General features: G+C 47.2%; 2 protein-coding genes across 4 annotated transcripts in view; one reads left to right on the forward strand and one right to left on the reverse strand.

The window, feature by feature from the left end:
- Positions 1 to 6,535, reverse strand: part of Cpsf4 (cleavage and polyadenylation specific factor 4) — a 14,740-nt gene extending 8,205 nt beyond the window's left edge. For 2 of the 3 annotated variants that reach the window (XM_028756081.1, XM_028756080.1), the window contains exons 1-3: positions 6,293 to 6,535; positions 2,916 to 2,966; positions 1,221 to 1,373 (exon numbers count right to left, since the gene is read on the reverse strand). In XM_028756081.1, the coding sequence (XP_028611914.1) occupies positions 1,221 to 1,373; positions 2,916 to 2,966; positions 6,293 to 6,395 (307 nt within the window). In that variant the 5' untranslated portion in view covers positions 6,396 to 6,535. The remainder of the gene's footprint in view (positions 1 to 1,220; positions 1,374 to 2,915; positions 2,967 to 6,292) is intronic. The other variant, XM_028756079.1, reaches the window with a different exon arrangement.
- Positions 6,536 to 6,707: 172 nt separating this feature from the next.
- Positions 6,708 to 18,719, forward strand: part of Ptcd1 (pentatricopeptide repeat domain 1) — a 19,844-nt gene continuing 7,832 nt past the window's right edge. Inside the window, exons 1-6 of the mRNA XM_028756078.1 lie at positions 6,708 to 6,809; positions 7,873 to 8,342; positions 9,615 to 9,755; positions 11,161 to 11,379; positions 12,061 to 12,162; positions 17,430 to 18,152. Coding sequence (XP_028611911.1) covers positions 7,899 to 8,342; positions 9,615 to 9,755; positions 11,161 to 11,379; positions 12,061 to 12,162; positions 17,430 to 18,152 — 1,629 coding nt within the window. The 5' untranslated portion in view covers positions 6,708 to 6,809; positions 7,873 to 7,898. The remainder of the gene's footprint in view (positions 6,810 to 7,872; positions 8,343 to 9,614; positions 9,756 to 11,160; positions 11,380 to 12,060; positions 12,163 to 17,429; positions 18,153 to 18,719) is intronic.

The raw sequence follows: 18,719 nt of genomic DNA on the forward strand, positions 1-18,719 counted from the left end.
TTTCTTTCTTTCTTTCTTTCTTTCTTTCTTTCTTTCTTTCTTTCTTTTTTTTTGGTTTTTCGAGACAGGGTTTCTCTGTGTAGTCCTGGCTGTCCTGGAACTCATTCTGTAGACCAGGCTGGCCTCGAACTCAGAAATCCGCCTGCCTCTGCCTCCTGAGTGCCCGGCTCTGCACCCCATTTCTGTCTGTGTGTTTTGACCCCTCAGCTTATACTGCTTCCAAAAAAAATCAAACAAACGAAACCAAAAAAACAAGCAACAATTATCATCAATAATAAATACACATCTTTAAAAAGAAAAGAAACTAAGGAGTCGGCACCCAAAGCCAAGCATGGTGACTCTCACCTGTTAGCCGAGCACTTGGAGAACTGAGTGAAGCAGGAGGTTCACTGAATATTCAAGACAACCCAGATCTGCATCGTCACTTACAGACCAATGTAGGGTATAATGCAAGACCCAGACTCAAAAACACCAAAAACCCACAATACTAAAACAACCAGCATCTCCCTTAGTAACAGTGCTGTGAAACTCACCTCACCTCTGGCCTCTGGAAGCCTTCTTTTGGCAGTGCACAGGGGCTAGAACACAGAAGCCCTTGGGCTGACCATCAGAACTTCTTGAGACAACACTAGTGGTAGACCCGAGGAGATCCCTGGGGGACTAAGTTCTGTACCAGCTCCACTCTGCCTTCCTTCTTCAATCAGGCTACCCCAAAGAGGAGGGGCCCCTGGATCTCTAATCAGCACTAAAGCAATCTTAATTTCATGGGAAGTATAGGTTCACTTCTACCAGAAGACAGTCAGCCCTAAACTTGCTATTCTGAGGATTGCTGGGACAGTCATGCTATTGTCTAAGATCACGTTCCCAGAGAGATAGCAGAAACTTTAGGCTGGGGCTGACCAGTGATTATGACAGGAGATGTGGATTTCAGCGGTAAGGCTGCCAAGAGCAGTGACAGTTTCCAGCCAGCTTCTTCCTTTGTCACTGCGATTGCTCACTTAATGTCCCAAAGTGCTCCAAACCCTGACGTGCCACAAGGATATGAAGGAATTACAGAGAATGATAACACCCCCTTACTGAAGAACCAGCTCAGGTTGCCCAGCTCTGCCCAAGGACTGGAAAAATGAGAGAAACAGAGCGATGCAGTGGCCCCTGAGCTGCCACTTGGGCCCCTGGGGCGTGGCTCTTAGCAAAGCCTCCCAGGACTCCACATGCCTTACCGAACTTGGAGTAAAAGTAGCACTCAGGCATCTTGGTCATGTCATATTCATGCAAGAACTCACACTGGTCCCCTTTCTTGCACAGTCCTCTCAGCCAGTGTTTGCACACAACTGTCTTCTCACCACTAATGTGTCGGAATGGGCACATGCCCCCTGCCAGAAGAGTGAAGAGAGATACAGGCTCAGGTGAAAATGGACCTAGGGAAGGAAAGCTGGAGAGCCGTCACCCTACACTTCTCTGAACCACCTGAAACCAGCAGAGGTGTCTCTGGAGAAGGCAATGTAGACGTAGGAAGAATACCAGCAAATACATGTTTTGGCTGTTTGTGTACCACATGTGCCTACAGTGTCTGCAAAGGCCAGAAAAGGGGAGGGGGAGAATCAAATCCCCTGAAGCTGCAGTTGTAAATTGCTATGTGGGTACTGGGAATTGAACTTGGGTCCTCTGGAAGAGCAGCTCTTAACTACTGAGCCATCTCTGTAGCTTTACTTTAAATTTAATAGCCATGTATTTGAGTTTAAAGTATTTTGGAAAAATATAACTACAACTGCCAGGTATGGTGGCACACACTTTTAATCCCAGCACTCCAGAGACAGAGGCAGTGGATCTCTGTGAGTTTAAAGCCACTCTGGTCTATATAGTGAGTTCCAGGGCACAGGACTACACAGCAAGGTCTTCAAGTAACTGCACTGTGGAGGCCAAACTCACTAGTCCATCCATGCAGAACATCCTTTGCTCTGGGTCTGTGCTCCCTATTCAAGCTTCTGACACATAAGGTCCTGCCCACAAATACCTATGAATCAACGGATAGCTAGGCTCACATAGTCTCTGTTGGGGCCTGGTTAGTGTTAGCAAGCCCCCAGAAAAAAAGAGTTGGCCAGTCTTTGGCTAGGAAGCCACTGAGGGACAGTGAGCTTGCATACACTGAAATTTAAAAAAAAAAAAAAAAAAGTCTGTATTCAGACACCAGGCATGGCTACACATAATTCTGGGACCATGAGAAGTTCCTGAAAGCCACTATGGCCTCCTCTCCATGAGAAAGTAACAAAAGAAGGCAACCTTTAAGCTAGGCAGGCTCAGTCTGTATTTAGGGTTTGGGTACCATAGTCCAACATCCTCCCAGCCTATCTAAACCAGGGCTTCATTTAGGAACATTCATCTACAATATGATACAACTGAAGGTAATACAAGCAGATACCCAGTGGCCTGTAAATCTACTAGTAGGGGCAGCGTGTAGCTGGAATTTCCAACCCCAATAAGCCCACGTAAAAACCACACAATCCAGTTATAATTATAAGCTATCAGCCTACATTGGGCAGATCTAACACCACACTGACTTATTCCCCAGCTGTAAGACCCCTTGTTACTTGTGGTTTCTCCTGGCTACGTGGTTCTGCTCCATCATAGCTTCTTCCTCCTTTTCTTCAGTCCTCTCTCTTTCTCTTCTCCTCTCTCCCTACCCCCACTCTCAAACCTCCAGCTCCACCTTTACCCTCCACTGCCCAATCACAGGCTCTAACCTTTATTAACCGATTAAAATAAAGAAAAAACTCAAATAAAATCATCTAAATACATGATAGACTGATCATCAAAACAACCTCTCTTTAGGAAACAAAATTAACATCAAAATACAAACAACATCAAAACAACTCACAACACAGGGTACCTCAGGAAGGATGTCAAGGGTTCCTTACCTTTGCCACAGGCAGCTTTCAAAAAGAATTCACAGACAGCAGCCCCCGACTCTGTAAAAGGAAAGAGACAGTTATCAGCTAGGGCAATGCAATAAGACCCTGTCTTAAAGCAAAAGCCACTTGTTTCAGTCAAACTTTTGAAATGTGACTGTATTGTGACACTAAACATCTGAGAATCTCCTGGAAGCCAAGAGTTTTCAAGACATTTAAGAATGGGTGGAGAAGAAAAGAAGGAACACAAGATCAGAGAAATAATTACCCCCAGCTCAGCCCTCCCATGGGGGTTAATTTACAGGTATATTAGTATGAGACAGAGAAAAGGAATGAATGGTCTCACAGGAAATAACAAACACTAGAAGAGGCCTCTGAACAGGAAAGATTCCAGAGCAGGCAGGTGCCTCTTTAGACATTAGCCTAGTGGAAGAACATAATGGCAGATCAAGTAGGCCAGCCTTTACTATGCAACGTCTACATAGAATTATAAAGGAACATGGCCATTCATCCCCACAAGTGCAGCCAACTCTGGGATGGTAGTAATCTACAGAGCCAGAATGTGGCAGCAGTCAGTGAGTCCAGAAATTCACCAGCCATGATTGCAGAACAAAATCTTGGATTCATAGTTTTCACTGATTCATCAGCATACATTTTCAGAAAACACTAAACTTTAAAAAAAAAAAAAAAAAAGATGGCATTTCTTTTTTCTCCTTTTCCCCAGAGACAGTGTTTCTCTGTGCAACAGCCCTGGTTATCCTAGAAATTGATTTGTAGTCTAGGCTAGCCTCAATTTCAGAGATCTGCCTGGCCCTCACTCCCAAGTGCTGGGATTAAAGGCACAAGCCACCACTGAGTAGCTGAAATGACGTGTCTTAAACCCACTCATGTACCTCCTCTTGCTAACTTCCAAGAGATTCAGTGGCTTCACTGAAGCAGGCAGGTTTTTCGAGGCCAGAGTTAAAGTGGTAGAATGCAGAGATGTTGCTGGGCGTGATGGTGAACACTGGTGATCCCAGTACCTGGGAGAAGGAAACTGAGGCAGGAAGACTTCAAGTTCAAGAAAAGCTATATGGTATATTCTAGGCCAGCTGTGGTTATATAGCCAGACTGTCTCAAAGGACAAAAACAAAAAACAGGTAAAACAAAGGCTGGAGATGTAGCTCAGTTGGTAGAGTACTTGACAAGTGTCTTAGTTAGGGTTGTATTTCCTGCAACAAAACAGCATGAGCAAAAAGTGGAGACGAAGTTATTTATTCAGCTAACACTTCCACATTGCTGTTCATCCCCAAAGAAAGTCAAGGCGGGAGCTGATGCAGAGGCCATGGAAGGGTGGTGCTTACTGGCTTGCTCAGTCTGCTTTCGTACAGAACCCATGACCACACTGGGCTGGGCTCTCCTGCACTGATCACTCATTGAGAAAAGGCCTTACAGCTGGATCTCATGGAGGCATTTCCTCAAGGGAGGCTCCTTCCTCTCTGATGACTCTAGCTTGTGTCAAGTTGACAGACAAAATTGGTCTGTACAACATGTATTCACAAAGCTCTAGGCTCAGTCCTCAGCACTACATGAATTGGAAATGGAGGTGTAAGTAATTTTGGCACTTTGGAAGTAGAGAAAAGGAGGGTCAGGAGTTCAAGCACCCCTGACAACATAAGCAACTCCAGGCCAGCCTAGCCTACCTGAAATGGTCTCAAAAGCTAAACAACACAATCTAAGAATAGTTGTGATCTTTTTTTCTATCTAGAAGTTAGTCTTGCTTCCTTCCTCAAGTCATGGGGATTGGGAGGACGGATAAGAACACATCTTCAGGGCAGAATTTACATTTCTCAAAGAGCATCACAGGAGGGTTTGCAGCCTTGCCGGGCTTTGACATACCCAACACAACCACAAACAAGAAGTGAGTGCCTAGGGCATCTACCAAGTCTGGAACTGAGCTTGAGAGGTACCCATGCTATGCACATCCCTGGCTCGCCAAGGGAGCCTTTGGCTACTTCATGGATTCTTTTATGGTCTACCTTCTCCACCCTTTCAACCTCCTAACACTAGATAGGAGAGGAAAAAAGGACAGAGGGGAGAAAGGGGGCAATGTCATTGTTAGACTGCTTCTTGCTGATGGGGGGAAGTTTGATCTTTGCTGTCAGGATACCTAATTTCTTGTTGTTTCTTTTTTCTGTGCACAACTACTTAACAACCCTTGACCAACCAACGACCCATACTCTTGGGGCCCTAGCATTTATATACCCTCTTAAGAGTCCTCCGAATTCCAAATGTCACACAGTGGCAAAAACTATCTGCCACTGGCAGTATCACACCCCTGCTAGAGCACGAGGCAAATCATAGTCAGCTGCTATGGACAATCTGAAGCAGCCCCAGGTCTCACACCTGGAATTAAAATAAAAACATATTCCTATTTCTGTCCTTTTTTAAAGAAAACCAAATTTTCACTTCAAGTGCACACTTGACTCCACAGGTTTGTGGACCTATTGTGTCCAGTGGGAGTTAAAGAGCTGACCCACACAAATGTTCCATAGTCTCAAGGCAGCGCCATCAAATCGAGTAAAAGCCTAGTGCTTAAGAGTAGACATATGTGCCGGGCGGTGGTGGCGCACGCCTTTAATCCCAGCTCTTGGGAGGCAGAGGCAGGCGGATTTCTGAGTTCGAGGCCAGCCTGATCTACCGAGTGAGTTCCAGGACAGCCAGGGCTATACAGAGAAACCCTGTCTCGAAAAACCAAAAAAAAAAAAAGGAAAAAAAAAAAGAGTAAACATATGTGCAAGAACGACCTGGCCAAAGAGGACAGTTATGTCTGAATTGGAGCGGCTCCCCAAAACGAAAGATACATCCCACCAGAATGGTAAAATCATCACGTGAAGAGGAACAGTAAAGGTAGTTCGGTCTAAAGGTTCCCTGGGGACTTGTGTTGGGACAGGTGACCCAGAGGTGGGGTAGTGAGAAAAATGGACAAGTCCGGGACAAGGAAGGATTTCCCAGGAGTTAGACTCAAGCAAGCCTGGAATATGAAGGTCTACTCGGAGTCCTCGACAGTGAGAGATCCTCATACTCTCCTAACACTTAGTTCTGGCGAAAGTAGAAAGGAGCACTCTAAGAGGTGGAAATGGGGTTCATTCTAAGACTTTGCTGTAGTTGGAGCAGGATGGGAGAAGGGAGTTCCACTTCAGGATAACACGCGTTCACTCAAGAATTACGCGAACAACCGACACAGTCCTGTTGTCCCAAAGATTGCCACGGCGCAGTCCCCGGGGATCAAGGATCCAAGGAAAGGTCTCCCAAGTTCAAGTGACACCGGGAAGTCCCAGAACGGAAGCGGAGGAACTAGGCGAGAGTGAGGGTCCCGGAGCCCACCCGCCGGGCCCCGCACTCACTATCCATGCCGGGGAAGGGCAGCGGCTGCGCCCCGAGCTGCTGCTCCACGGCAATTTCCAAGTCGAACTTGATGTGATCCACGCTGGCGATGATTTCCTGCATGGCGGCGGCGGCGGCCTCGGGCCCAGCTCCTCCTCAGGTCTCTCAGCCGCTCTCCGAACTTCACACTACCTCTCCCTGTCCCCCTTCTCGCTTGCCGCCGCCGCCGCCGCCGCAGCCGCCGCCCCGAGAGGGATGCCGGGAGCGTCTGAACCCGCGCCGTCCCTTTTTTCCCATCCAGACTCAGCCAATGGAGCTCAGAGTCCTGCCACGCCTCCAAGCCTGGCTAGCCGCTGACCGATCGCCTGCTTCTTTCGGTTCGCGGTTCGGCGTCTTACAGAACGTGAGGCGGCGACGCAAAGTGCGCCTGCGCGTGATCTCCCCGTGTGTGCTGAGTGTAACAACCGAATCTCTGAGGCCTCCGTCCTTCGACTCTGAGGACGTCTCACTAGGGGCTCGCTGCTTAGAACGCACAGAGTGAGTTTCTGTTCAACCCTCATAGGAATCCCGGAAGCCGGGCCGAAATTGGACCTGAGGGACTCTGTCCAAGCTCAGGCGTCAGATGAGAAAACGTAGGCTCTGAAGGTCTGGGAAGAGGAAGCAAGGAGCGACCCTAGGGTCCCAGGTCTCCCTGTGGATGTATCTCTAATGCAGACATTTAAAAGTCGGGGTAGGGGGGTGGAGGTGTGGCTCAGTTGGTAAAGTGCTTGCCCCAGCACCGCATAAACCGGTAGTGTTAGTACATACTTGTAAACCCAGTAAGTGGCAAGTGGAGACAGGAGGATCAGAAGTTCAAGGGCAGCCTGCATTACATGAGACCATGGAGAGCGAGTCAACCTAGTAGAGCTAAGCTTTAAAATACCTGCATACCTATTTGTCTTGTTTTTTACGTTTTGTTTTGATTTTTGTTGTTGTTGTTTATTTTATTTTCTATTAAAAAGGATTCAGAGTAAGCAGGCTGAACTTTCTACCCCAGCTCAGCCTAGTAAAAATAGAATGCTAGGATGGGAGGCTGTTGCTCTGTGGGAGAGAGAGTACTTACATTCACCCTGGATGTGAAGTCCAACACAACCTGATTCATAAAAATGCCAACAAATAACAAAACCCAAGTGGCGCTTGCTTGTAATCTTAGCACAGGTGAGGCTAAGATGAGTTTGAGGCTAACCAAAGCTATCTGACCTAATGGGGACCCTGTCTCAAATGGATGCGCCAGGGATGTAAGTCAGCAGTGAAGCTCTAACTTCAGCTTCCAGTACCACAGAAGGAAAAGCAAAACAAAACCACACGCTCATATATAATTTTCTGGTTTGTTTGTTCCTTCCTATTTTTTTTTTTTTTCGAGACAGGATTTCTCTATGTAGCCCTGGCTGTCCTGGAACTCACTCGGTAGACCAGGCTGGCCTCAAACTCAGAAATCCGCCTGCCTCTGCCTCCCAAGTGCTGGGACTAAAAGCATGCGCCACCACTGCCCGGCTTCGTCTCTCCTTTCTGACTTTTATATGGAGGGTGATGCAGTTTCCTCGTTTTTTCTTGATTCCAGGTCGCAGTGGCTTAAGGTGGCCAGTGATGGACCTCATAAGACTCTCCCGGCTCTTTTCTGGTCCCCACCCCATAGGACTGTCTGTTCTTCAACATCTGGATCTTCTTGGACCTACCCGATGGACAGGAGGCAGGAGGGGACCTGCTCGGCTGAGGGCCTCCTTCTGTGGCTCTTCCTCCCTCCTGCCTCTGGGCAGAGGGAGTCAGAAGAAAATGAGCACTCTCTGCCCTGACTCCAGTAAGCTCAGCACTGAGGCTCCTCAGGAGGAGGAAGAGGAGAGCTTTGGAACCCTCTCTGACAAATTCTCCTCCCGGAGAATATTCCACAAATCAACAGCCCAGCTCTATAACCTGAAGCTCAAGGAACGGGGTGTTGAGAAGGAAGAATTGGAGCCCAGACTGTGGCGGGGCCAGAGGAACACTCCATACTGGTACTTCTTTCAGTGCAAACGTCTGATCAAGGAAGGAAAGGTCTGAGAATGTGATGTGATTTAGCTTGTGTCCCTGGCCCTTTAAGAATTCTTAGCTGTCAGAACTGCTTGACCCTATGCCCTTCAGTGTTGGATGCCCCTTGGATTTCTGGGGACAGAATAGGAAATACATAGAAAGCCGGCTGTGGGTGGGGGCTAGCAGAGTGAGAAGAGAAGGTAGTTAGTGAGGACATTGTTAGGAGACAGTTGAGCCCACTGGAGCTGAGCTGAGCAGATAGGCCAGAACAGTTGTTATAGCTTGGAGCTGCTAGTATTGGGGAAACTACTGGGAAGGGGCTGCTTAAGCAGACTGTCGGGAACTGAGGGAGGCACAGTTGGGGGAGACATTTGAAGGGGCTGAGCTGGAAACCGGGAGGAGGGCAGTCAGGGAGTTAAGAGAACTGGTTACTGTTGTAAAATAGCTAGGCATTTTACATGCGAACTTTGAGGTTTTCCTTCTGCTGGGTTGGCATTTCATGTGGGGCAGTGCAGGCATCTCGGCTGTTGAAGTTGGGGTGTTCAGTGCTGAGTCCTTGGATCTCTATTGCTGTGTGTGTGCACGTGTGAATGTGTGTGCCATGGTATACATGTGGAAGCCAGAGGACAATGTATAAAGCTAGGTCTTCCATAACACCTTTATGTGCGCCACAGGGATCAAACTCTGGTCACTCATATTGCAAGTGCCTTTATCTGCTGAACCATATTGCTAGCCCCTTACCTATCTTTAAATCACTACATGGATCATGATTTATTCTTAACAGTTTGACCTCTAAACTGTTGCCAGCTCTAACTAATTTTCATTCTTTCAAGGCTGTCTTGCTGGGTAGCCATGGCTGATTGGTACTCACTATGTAGCTCAGGATAGCCTGAAATGTATAATCTTCCTGTGTCTCCTTCTTGAGTGCTGGGATTACTTATACCCAGCTTATTTTATTATTTTATACCCTTTTCACATTCTCTCTCTTTTTGGCTTTTCGAGACAGGGTTTCTCTGTGTAGCCCTGGCTGTCCTGGAATTCACTCTGTAGACCATGCTGGCCTCAAACTTTGCCCTCTGCCTTCTAAGTGCTAGAATAAAGATCTAGCCCAATTTCCTTTTTTTTTTTTTTGCTTGTTTTGAGGAAATGTTTTGTGAGTCCCAGGCTGTTCTAAAACATGCTGTGTAGCCTTGAATAGCTTTGATCCTCCTATCAAAGGTGTGCCCCACTCTCCCTGGCTTGCTAAAGGTCTCAGAAGCTGTCCTGAGCCCCCTCTCCTGTTGCCTCTTTCCCTAGCTTGCAGAGGCCCTGGATCTGTTTGAGAGGCAGATGCTGAAGGAAGAGCGCTTGCAGCCTCTGGAGTGCAACTACACGGTGCTGATTGGGGGCTGCGGACGTGTTGGGTACCTGAAGAAGGCCTTCAGGCTCTTCAATGATGTGAGTGTGGGTCGGATTAATATGGCCAAAGCTTTGAAGTGCATGCTGGGTGCAGGTCCTGAGCATGATGTCATACAATGGGGCAGATGACATGGGCTTGATGACATTGAATCTAAATTGAGTTCATCTTGGGGCATCAAGTCAGGTGACAGTGACGCGCTTCATGTGCTTGGGTTGCGTGGAGCCCACATGTGCTCTAAACTTGTCTGCTGCCACGCCCAGTTAGTCTGTGTTCCTCTCCACAGACCCCACACTTACACCTGAATCCTGGTCTGTTTCCTAATGAATCAAGAAAGTCTTACCAGGACAACTACAGTAAGAGACAAGCTATCTTTTCCTGGGGCCAGAAGCTCAGGGAGCCCTTGGTCCAGCACAGACTCTGCTAACTCTCGTCCTCATATTTGGTACCCTAGTGTAGTTCTCACAGACTATCGCCAAAGCAAGGGCAGTGTCTCCCTTTCTACATTCATTTCCTTATTTTTATGTGCATTGGTGTTTTGCGTGCTTGTATTTCTATGTGAGGGTGTCAGATATTGGAGTTACAGACAGTAAAGCCTTGTGGGTGCTGAGAATTGAGCCCGGGTTCCCTTGAAGAGCTATCAGGGTTCTTAACCAATGAGCCATCTCTCCAGCCCTTTGTTTTGTTTTTGTTTTTTGAGATAGTTTTACTGTGTAGCCTTGGCTAACCTGGAATTCACTATGTAGACCGGGCTGGCCTTGAACTAAAAGATCCTCTTGCCTGTCTCCTGACAGAGGCATTTGCCAACATGTTTGACAGAACTTCACTTTTTGGCAGGGAGGTTTCTCTGTGTAGCACTGGCTATCCCTTGTACTCACTCTGTACAACAGGTTGACCTTGAACTCAGAGATCTGCCTGCCTCTGCCTCCCAAGTACTGGGATTAAAGGCATGCACCACCACTTTAAGTTCTAAAATTGCACTTCTAAAAGGACATATGAATTGTTGTAATAACTTTTCTAAACCATTTTATCCCTGGTTTCTGAGAATTCACTGGCCTGTGAGCTCTCAGTTAATGAACACTGGTCCCCCTCTCCCAGAATGAACCCACTTTGTGCCCACCCTGGATAGTCAGGGTGAGCTGGGCAGGCCTCAGGATAGGGCTGTTGGAAGCACCTGATACAAGTATGCCAGTTCTAGAATATTCTTTCAAGTGCCCCAGGAGGATGGTTTCCTGCTGGCATTTCTGAGAATACGAGCTCCATTTTTCAAAGCCCTCTGGTAGAGTCAGGAGTTTGGATACTGTATATGAGGTGCTACTTGGGTCAGCCTTAGCTCCTGGGCTAGTTGGATGTGGTAACAAATATTTTTTGGGGCCTTCAAAGTGGCTGCTGATCTCTGTGTCCAGCTTCTCCTAGTCCACCTTCAGTTTTCTCCCATCTCAACAGATGAAGAAGAGAGGCCTGGAGCCCTCGGATGCCACATACACAGCTCTGTTTAATGTCTGTGCGGAGTCCCCCTGGAAGGACTCTGCCCTGCAGAGTGCGCTGAAGCTCCGACAGCAGCTCCAGGCCAAAAACTTCCAGCTCAACCTGAAAACATATCATGCCCTGCTGAAGGTGGCCGCCAAGTGTGCAGACCTTAGGATGTGCCTGGATGTCTTCAAGGTGGGGGCTCCCTTTTTTCCTTGTCTTCAAAGTCTGGTGGGACAAGTGTGAGAGAGACTTAATCTGTCTCCTTACACCTGGAATGTTCGGGAGAGATGAGACAACCTGTGCTTTATGCTGGAATTCACATACAAATCCAACAGGACCTTTCTGTGGCCTCAGTCACAAAGTGGTGGGCTATAAGCAGGAGAGCAAGAGGGTGTCCCTATACTGAGTGGAAGGACAGGTACTGAGAGGTAGGAGTGTCTTTAAGGAGGTCTTGCCCACCTTGACTCTGAAGAGACTCATGGGGACTGTACTTACCCTATACATGATTGAAAGATTGTTCAGACATTCTAGAAGGTGTGTCCTTGCACAAATGAAGAAACTGAGGTTAAAAAGCTTAGGGCCTGTCCTTACCCAGACCAGAAGTTGCCTGCCGGTGGTGTTGTGAAGCTGGTCCTGTGAGTCCAGAACCTCCAGTACTGCTGGGGTCAGCTCTCACACGCCCTTACCTCAGAACAGAGCTAGGACGACAGGCCTAGAGGTAGTGTATATGTAGGGGGCGGTTATGTGCTTCACTTGGGAGCTAGATCTAACTGGTCCCAGGCCCCTGTTCCCTAGAGATGCATAAACCTGGTACTGAACTCGGTCAGACTAGGTCATAGGTTCTGAGTGAGACTGCCTTCTTCTCTTTCCCAGGAAATCATCCAAAGGGGGCATGCAGTCACAGAGGAGACCTTCTGTTTTCTGCTCGTGGGCTGCATCCAGGACAAGAAGACAGGCTTCCGGCAAGCCTTGCAGGTCAGTCTTACCTGTTGCCACGGTTAGCCTTGTTTGGTATCTTAGTCAGGGTTTGCATTCCTGCATAAAACATGACCAGGAAACAAGTTGGGGAGGAAAGGGTTTATTCAGCTTACACTTCCACATTGCTATTCATCAGCAAAGGAAGTCAGGACAGGAACTCACACAGGGCAGGAACTTGGAGGCAGGAGCTGATGCAGAGGCCATGGAGGGGTACTGCTTACTAAATTACTTTCCCTGGTTTGCTCAGCTTGCTTTCATATAGAACCCAGGACTACCAGCCCAGAGATGGCACCACCCACAATGGGCTCTCCCATTCTTGATCACTCATTGAGAAAAGGCCTTACAGCTGGATCTCATGGAGGCATTTCCTCAAGGGAGACTTCTTTCTCTGTGATAACTCCAGCTTGTGCCAAGTTGATACGTAAAACCAGTCAGTACATTTGCCTTTTGTTTTTAAATTATATGTACGTGTGTAGGAGGCCAGAAATGGTCTCCTGAAGCTGGAGTTACAGCCTGTTGTGAGCCAATTCAAGTGGATACTGGGAAATGGTACTCAGGTCCTCTAAAAGAGCAATGTGCTTTCCTAGACGCTGAGCCTCCTCTCCAGTCCACTGTGGCAGGGGTGCTTGTGTCTCAGCCATTGCAGCCTTCATGTAATCATTGTAGGGTGTGCTCTTTTTCAGTTTTGTAGACAGCATGGAAAGGCTTGTGGAAATACTGCCTCACTATCGAAAGCAAAAGTCATTGTAGAAATTATTTAAATCCTGGCCCTTCTGTCCGCCTTAGACCATTTATGTCCCCAGATGAAAGACACACTCATAGCCTTTGTATTTATGATAAGCCTTAAACAGCACAAGATCTGGGCAGCTGCCTACCCTCCATGCTGTTAGAATCTACTTTTATGTCGATAGCCTCAAGGTATTACTTATTATATGTCATCTGGGCTGCCTTAGCTCTAACTGGGCAGCCCTGGGACCATATTCTCTTGACCCTTAACCCATAGGGGCTTCTCCTTCCTCTTCTCCTGCACCTTCTTCTTCCTTGTAGTCCTCCTCTGCTCACAAGTCCGGGAAACCTAAACCCCACCTATGTCTCTTCTGCCCAGCTTTTGGCTGTCGGCATCATTAGTCATCAATTAGAATTACCTTGGGGACAGGGTCACAGGGGCAATGTGCAGACTCCAGGTCTTGGGGGCCCACATGTAGCATTACAATAGACAGTAAAAGACAAAACCTCAGATGGCCCATACCTATCTTGTTCAGACCTAATTTTGGGGTTCCTGACCATTACAGTGTGTTCACTGGGTATATGTTCAATGTACACTTAGTCCCAAAGTGACACACATACAACATACACACACACACATGTTGGATAGAAGGTTAGAGGGTTTCTTTGTATAGTCTTCATAGTCTTCATGGTCCTAGAATTTGATCTGTAGACCAAGCTGGCCTTGAACTTAGAGAGCTCTGCCTGCCTATTTCCCAGGTGCTGGGATTACAGGTGTGTGCCCTCACTGCCCAGCTGTTCTAATCCCATTTCAGATCCCCCAGAGGTAACCCCCCATCATGTGGGAGTGGGTGTTGACATTGCCACCATGGATGTTTTTGGTTTTGTTTTTCTTTTTTTTTTTCTTTTTTCTTTCTTTTTTTTTTTTTTTTTTTGGTTTGTTTTTTTTGAGACAGGATTTCTCTGTGTAGCCCTGGCTGTCCTGGAACTCACTCTGTAGACCAGGCTGGCCACGAACTCAGAAATCCGCCTGCCTCTGCCTCCCAAGTGCTGGGATTAAAGGCGTGTGCCACCACCGCCTGGCTGGTTTTGTTTTTCTAAGTTCTTCCATCTAATGTGATCCACCACAGTTTGAGAGTAGTCCTGTTCAGATGCCCTGTGTCCAGATACACATTTTAGGAAGCTTCCTGGCCAGTTTGCAGAATGACAACCTAAGATCACAAAGTTGTGTCCCCTCTGCAAAGAATTTGGAAGCAGTTGCCAAGACGTAGTAGAATGACCCTTTTAATGCTAATGGCCTGTTTGTGCTGAATCCTTCCTGAGCTGTCTCTTCAAGGCATCAGCCCCTTTTGCAGGAGAGGAAACTGAGGTTCACAGACTCAGCCTACCTGAGATCCCATAGCTTCTAAGAGCTGAGACTTAGGGTTAGGGAGATGGCTCAGAAGGTAAGAGCATTTGCAGTGTAAACACTCAAGAAGCTCAGGACGTGCTCCTGAGTATGTAACCCTAGCTCTTTGAGCAACAATGACATGAGGATTGCTGGGCCTTGGTGGCTGCCAGCCTGGCCCCAGCTTCAGTGAGAGACCCTATCTCAAGCGAATCAGGCAGAGAGGGCACCTGATGTTCACCTCTGGCTTCTGCATATATACTGATGGACATACCCATGTACAACAGCTACCACACATACTACACACTCCACACCCACACCCACACACCACAAACACACACCTACATACCCACACACCCACATCTTAAAATAGAGAAAGAACAACTACTTAAAGTTAAGATTAGCTGGCCCAGAAGGTCTCTGAGTTTGAGGCTAGCCTGGTCTACATTAATAGTTCTAGTTTGAAAGTCTGGAGAGATGGCTCACAGGTTAAGAGTTGCTCTTCCAGACGTCCTGAGTTTGATTCCCAGCAACCACATGGTGGCTCACAACCATCTATAATGAGATCTGGTGCTCTCTTCTGGTGTGCAGGCATACATGCAGGCAGAACATCGTATACATAATAGATAAATAAATAGGAAAAAAAGTTCTAGTTTGAGTTTGAGACACTGTCTCAAAAAAAAAAAAAAGCAAAGCCAAGTTTATCTGGTTCTAGTGTGTGAATCCCTGCCACCACATTTTACTCCAATAGGATGGTATACTAACCATTCCTTAGGAAAGGCTGCCAAGATCTCACCTTACTGAAGACCTTGCCCTAGTAGGCATTGGCCCGTTACAAGGTTTGCCCACCTGATGCTAACCTTCCAATCCTCATCTGCACACCTCTCTCTGATAAGCTAGGGGTTTGATGATGGTGCCCTGGCCCAGGTTGTGTAGGTTCCTGTCAAAACCAAAATATGGGCAGATGAGTTAGTGCTTTGTCTTTAATCCTAGCACCTGGGAGGCAGTGGCATCTCTGAGTTTGAGGCCAACCTGATCTACATAATGACTTCCAAGGCTATATAATGAGAATCTGTCTCAAAAAACCAACTAACCAAACAACCAAACAACAACAAAGGGGGCTGGAGAGATGGCTCAGCAGTTAAGAACATTGGCTGCTCTTATAGAAGACCTAAGTCCAGTCCCCAGTACACCTATAAGGTGTCTTAGTTAGAGTTTTACTGCTGTGAACAGACACCATGACCAAGGCAGTTCTTACAAGAACAACATTTAATTGGGGCTGGCTTACAGATTCAGAGGTTCAGTCCAGTATCATCAAGGTTGGGACATGCCAGCATCCAGTCAGGCATGGTATAGGAGGAGTTGAGAGTTCTACATCTTCATTTGAAGGCTGCTGGTAGAAGACTGACTTCCAGGAAGCTAGAACTAGGGTATTAAAGCCCACATCCACAGTGACACTCCAACAAGGCCACACCTCCAAATAGTACCACTCCCTAGGCCTAGCATATGCAAACCATCACAATATGTATATATGTTTATGTATATATGTGTGTGTACGTGTGTATATATGTGTATGTATATATATGTGTGTGTGTGTGTGTATGTATGTATGTATGTATTTATGTATATGCACATACATGCACGTGTGCAGGGATTGAACCTAGGACTTTCACACCCTTAGTCACATCCTCAGCAATTTTCTTTTCTCTTCTGTGGTGCTATGGTTCTTACATACTAGGCAGTTGCTCCACCCCTGAGCTACTCCAGCTTTCTCTCACCTTATGGGTTTACTGATCTGATGATGAATTCACATTCTGTCAGGGGCCAGCCCCTTCAGGTCTTTCTTGTTGGTTCTTGAGGCAGCAGAGGGGGAAGGAAGACGTGGTCTTAAGAGATATTTAGGGTTGCTGTATAATAACAGAATGTCTGCCTGTCTTAGTCTAAGTCACTTTGCTGCAGTAGCTGACCTGCTTTCTATGCATTCCTCTGAGGCTAGAAACTGTTGAGCACCTCATCATAAAACAGCAGGGGATAAGTGAAAGGAGGTATTGTTGGTGCTCCTTTCTCTGGTGAGTCAGTCAGAAGCCTCTCTGCATAAACTGGTTAAGTCTTTGTGAACCAGAGAGGAAGGAAAGGAAAAGAATGAAGATGCTGTATACAGGCAGATATACACAGACATATACATCCAAACAGTCATACACCCACACTCTAGCCGGGCCTGACTGTCTGTCAGTCAGCTCCACAAGTATTCATGCATGCTTATATACATACACATGTACCTACACACAAACGTACAGACAAACAGACGTATACATTTAGAAGGATGGATGGGTGGAGAGGGCAGAGCTCCCGCAGGCCAAACCATTCAACCAACAGCGTTCTTTCTTTTCTCTAGCCTTTTACACATTTAGACAACAGTTCTTCAGAAAATTACCTCAGGGATAAAATGTTAGCTCAATGGGAGTTACAGAAGGATGCTGATACTAAGTTCAAAGCAGTGTTTCATTCTATGTGCTCATTATAAGTTCAAAGCAACAGTTTTTACATGGCCTGGCCTTATCAGTGACTTTATCCTTGGACCTAAATGTCTTTCCTAGAACACAAGATTGTCTCAAGTCTATTTCTCTCTAGTGTGATCGTGAAAGCTCATTGTATTTGTTAGTATGCAGCCTTTACTTACTGTTCTGAGGAGTGGGCACACTCTATTCTTGATTCTAACTTTATTACATCTTTCTAGCAACTAAGACCATCTCTAAAAACTTTCTTCCTAAAATTATTTGAATCAAGTTAGAAATTCCATAGAATCGTTATCTGTCTACATAGCATCACCTCAAGAGACTACGTCTTCATAGGACGGCAGAAATCTGCGCAAAAGGGTGGGTCAGTACCTAGTCAATACCTAGTGACTGTTATATATTTAATAATAACAGGAAAAGCATATTAATAGCAGGAATCTTTCCTTAAATGTATTTCTCATGGGCCTTGTCTACTGGTGCAAATCCATCATAGATTTTAATCCAAGGCAGACTCATCTAGGAAGCTGGCCTTCTCGTTTTTACCTTCTCCTGTGATGGCTTGTGACCACAGTCCTTCCTCTGAAGGCCTGTAGGAGGCAGGAACTTGTAGCTCTAACATTTGATCTTTCTGTCAGGTGTGGCGGCAGATGCTGAATCTGGGGATCAAACCGAGTAGGCATGGCTACAACCTCCTGTTGGGAGCAGCTCGAGACTGTGGTCTGGGGGACCCAGAGATTGCCTTCAGGCTGCTCCTGACATCCCAGGAAGAGACCTTCCTGCTCCAGCCCCCAACAGGCAAGCATCTGGCAAGGAGGAAAGTCCAGGCCAAGACAGAGCATGGTATGTCAGTCAAACATGTGATGTCAGTCAGACATGTGGAAGCATTGGAGAGGCAGCTGTTTCTGGAACCTTCTCAGAAACTCGAGGGGCCACCAGCCTTTCCTGAGGCCAGGGTAACAAGCAGGATTCAGCCTGAAGTACAAACCAAGGCAGAACCTGGCCACATAGTAGCCCTCACCCCACTGGCCCTGAAACCCCCCCACTTGGAGCTGGAAGTCAATCTCCTAAGTCTTGAGACTCTCTCCCCCGCTGTGGTCTCTTTTGGGACAGTGGCCACACCCGCTGATAGACTGGCTTTGATGGGGGGCCTGGAAGGCTTCCTGGGCAAGATGGCAGAGCACGGGCTCCAGCCAGACATTAAAACCCTCACTCTGCTGGCGGAGGTGGTGGAACCTGGGAGCCCCGCAGAGTCCTCGCTGCTGTCCACCCTGGACAAGCATAGGGTGGAGGCTGACGTAACCTTCTTCAACACACTGATAAGGAAGAAGAGCAAGCTTGGAGACCTGGAGGGAGCCAAGGTAAGGGGCTGTCTACTGGGGACCCCCTTCTCTTCCCTCTCTGACTTTGGGATTCTAGGTCGTAGCTTACTAGTCAGCAGACATGTCTAGGTCTGGCCATATGTCAGGGTTGGAATTGAGCCACAAAGCAGCCAGCTGAACCACAGCCCCAGCACTCAGAGGAAGGGTGTGAAGGGCATTCATGGAGAAGGGCCGTGCTGACGTGCTGCGATGCTGGGGTCCAGGAGGCCGAGCCTGTCATTCCTCTATTACACTGAGGAGGGCTACATAAGATGGGCAGGGACTTCAGGAACAGGACTCTAGAGTTGTTCAACAGGCTTAACAATCACCAGAAGGGCTGGGGAGATGACTAAGAATACTGACTGCTCTTACAGAGGTCCTGAGTTCAATTCCCAGCAACCACATGGTGGCTCACAACCATCTGTAATAGGATCTGATTCCCTCTTCTGGTGTGTCTGAAGAGAGCAGTGGTGTGCTCATATACATAAAATAAATAAATCTTAAAAAAGAAGAGAGAGAGAGAGAGAGAGAGAGAGAGAGAGAGAGAGAGAGAGAGAGAGAGAGAGA

The sequence above is a fragment of the Grammomys surdaster genome, unplaced genomic scaffold, assembly GCF_004785775.1.
Source record: "Grammomys surdaster isolate TR1022 unplaced genomic scaffold, NIH_TR_1.0 126109, whole genome shotgun sequence".
Lineage (NCBI taxonomy): Eukaryota > Metazoa > Chordata > Mammalia > Rodentia > Muridae > Grammomys > Grammomys surdaster.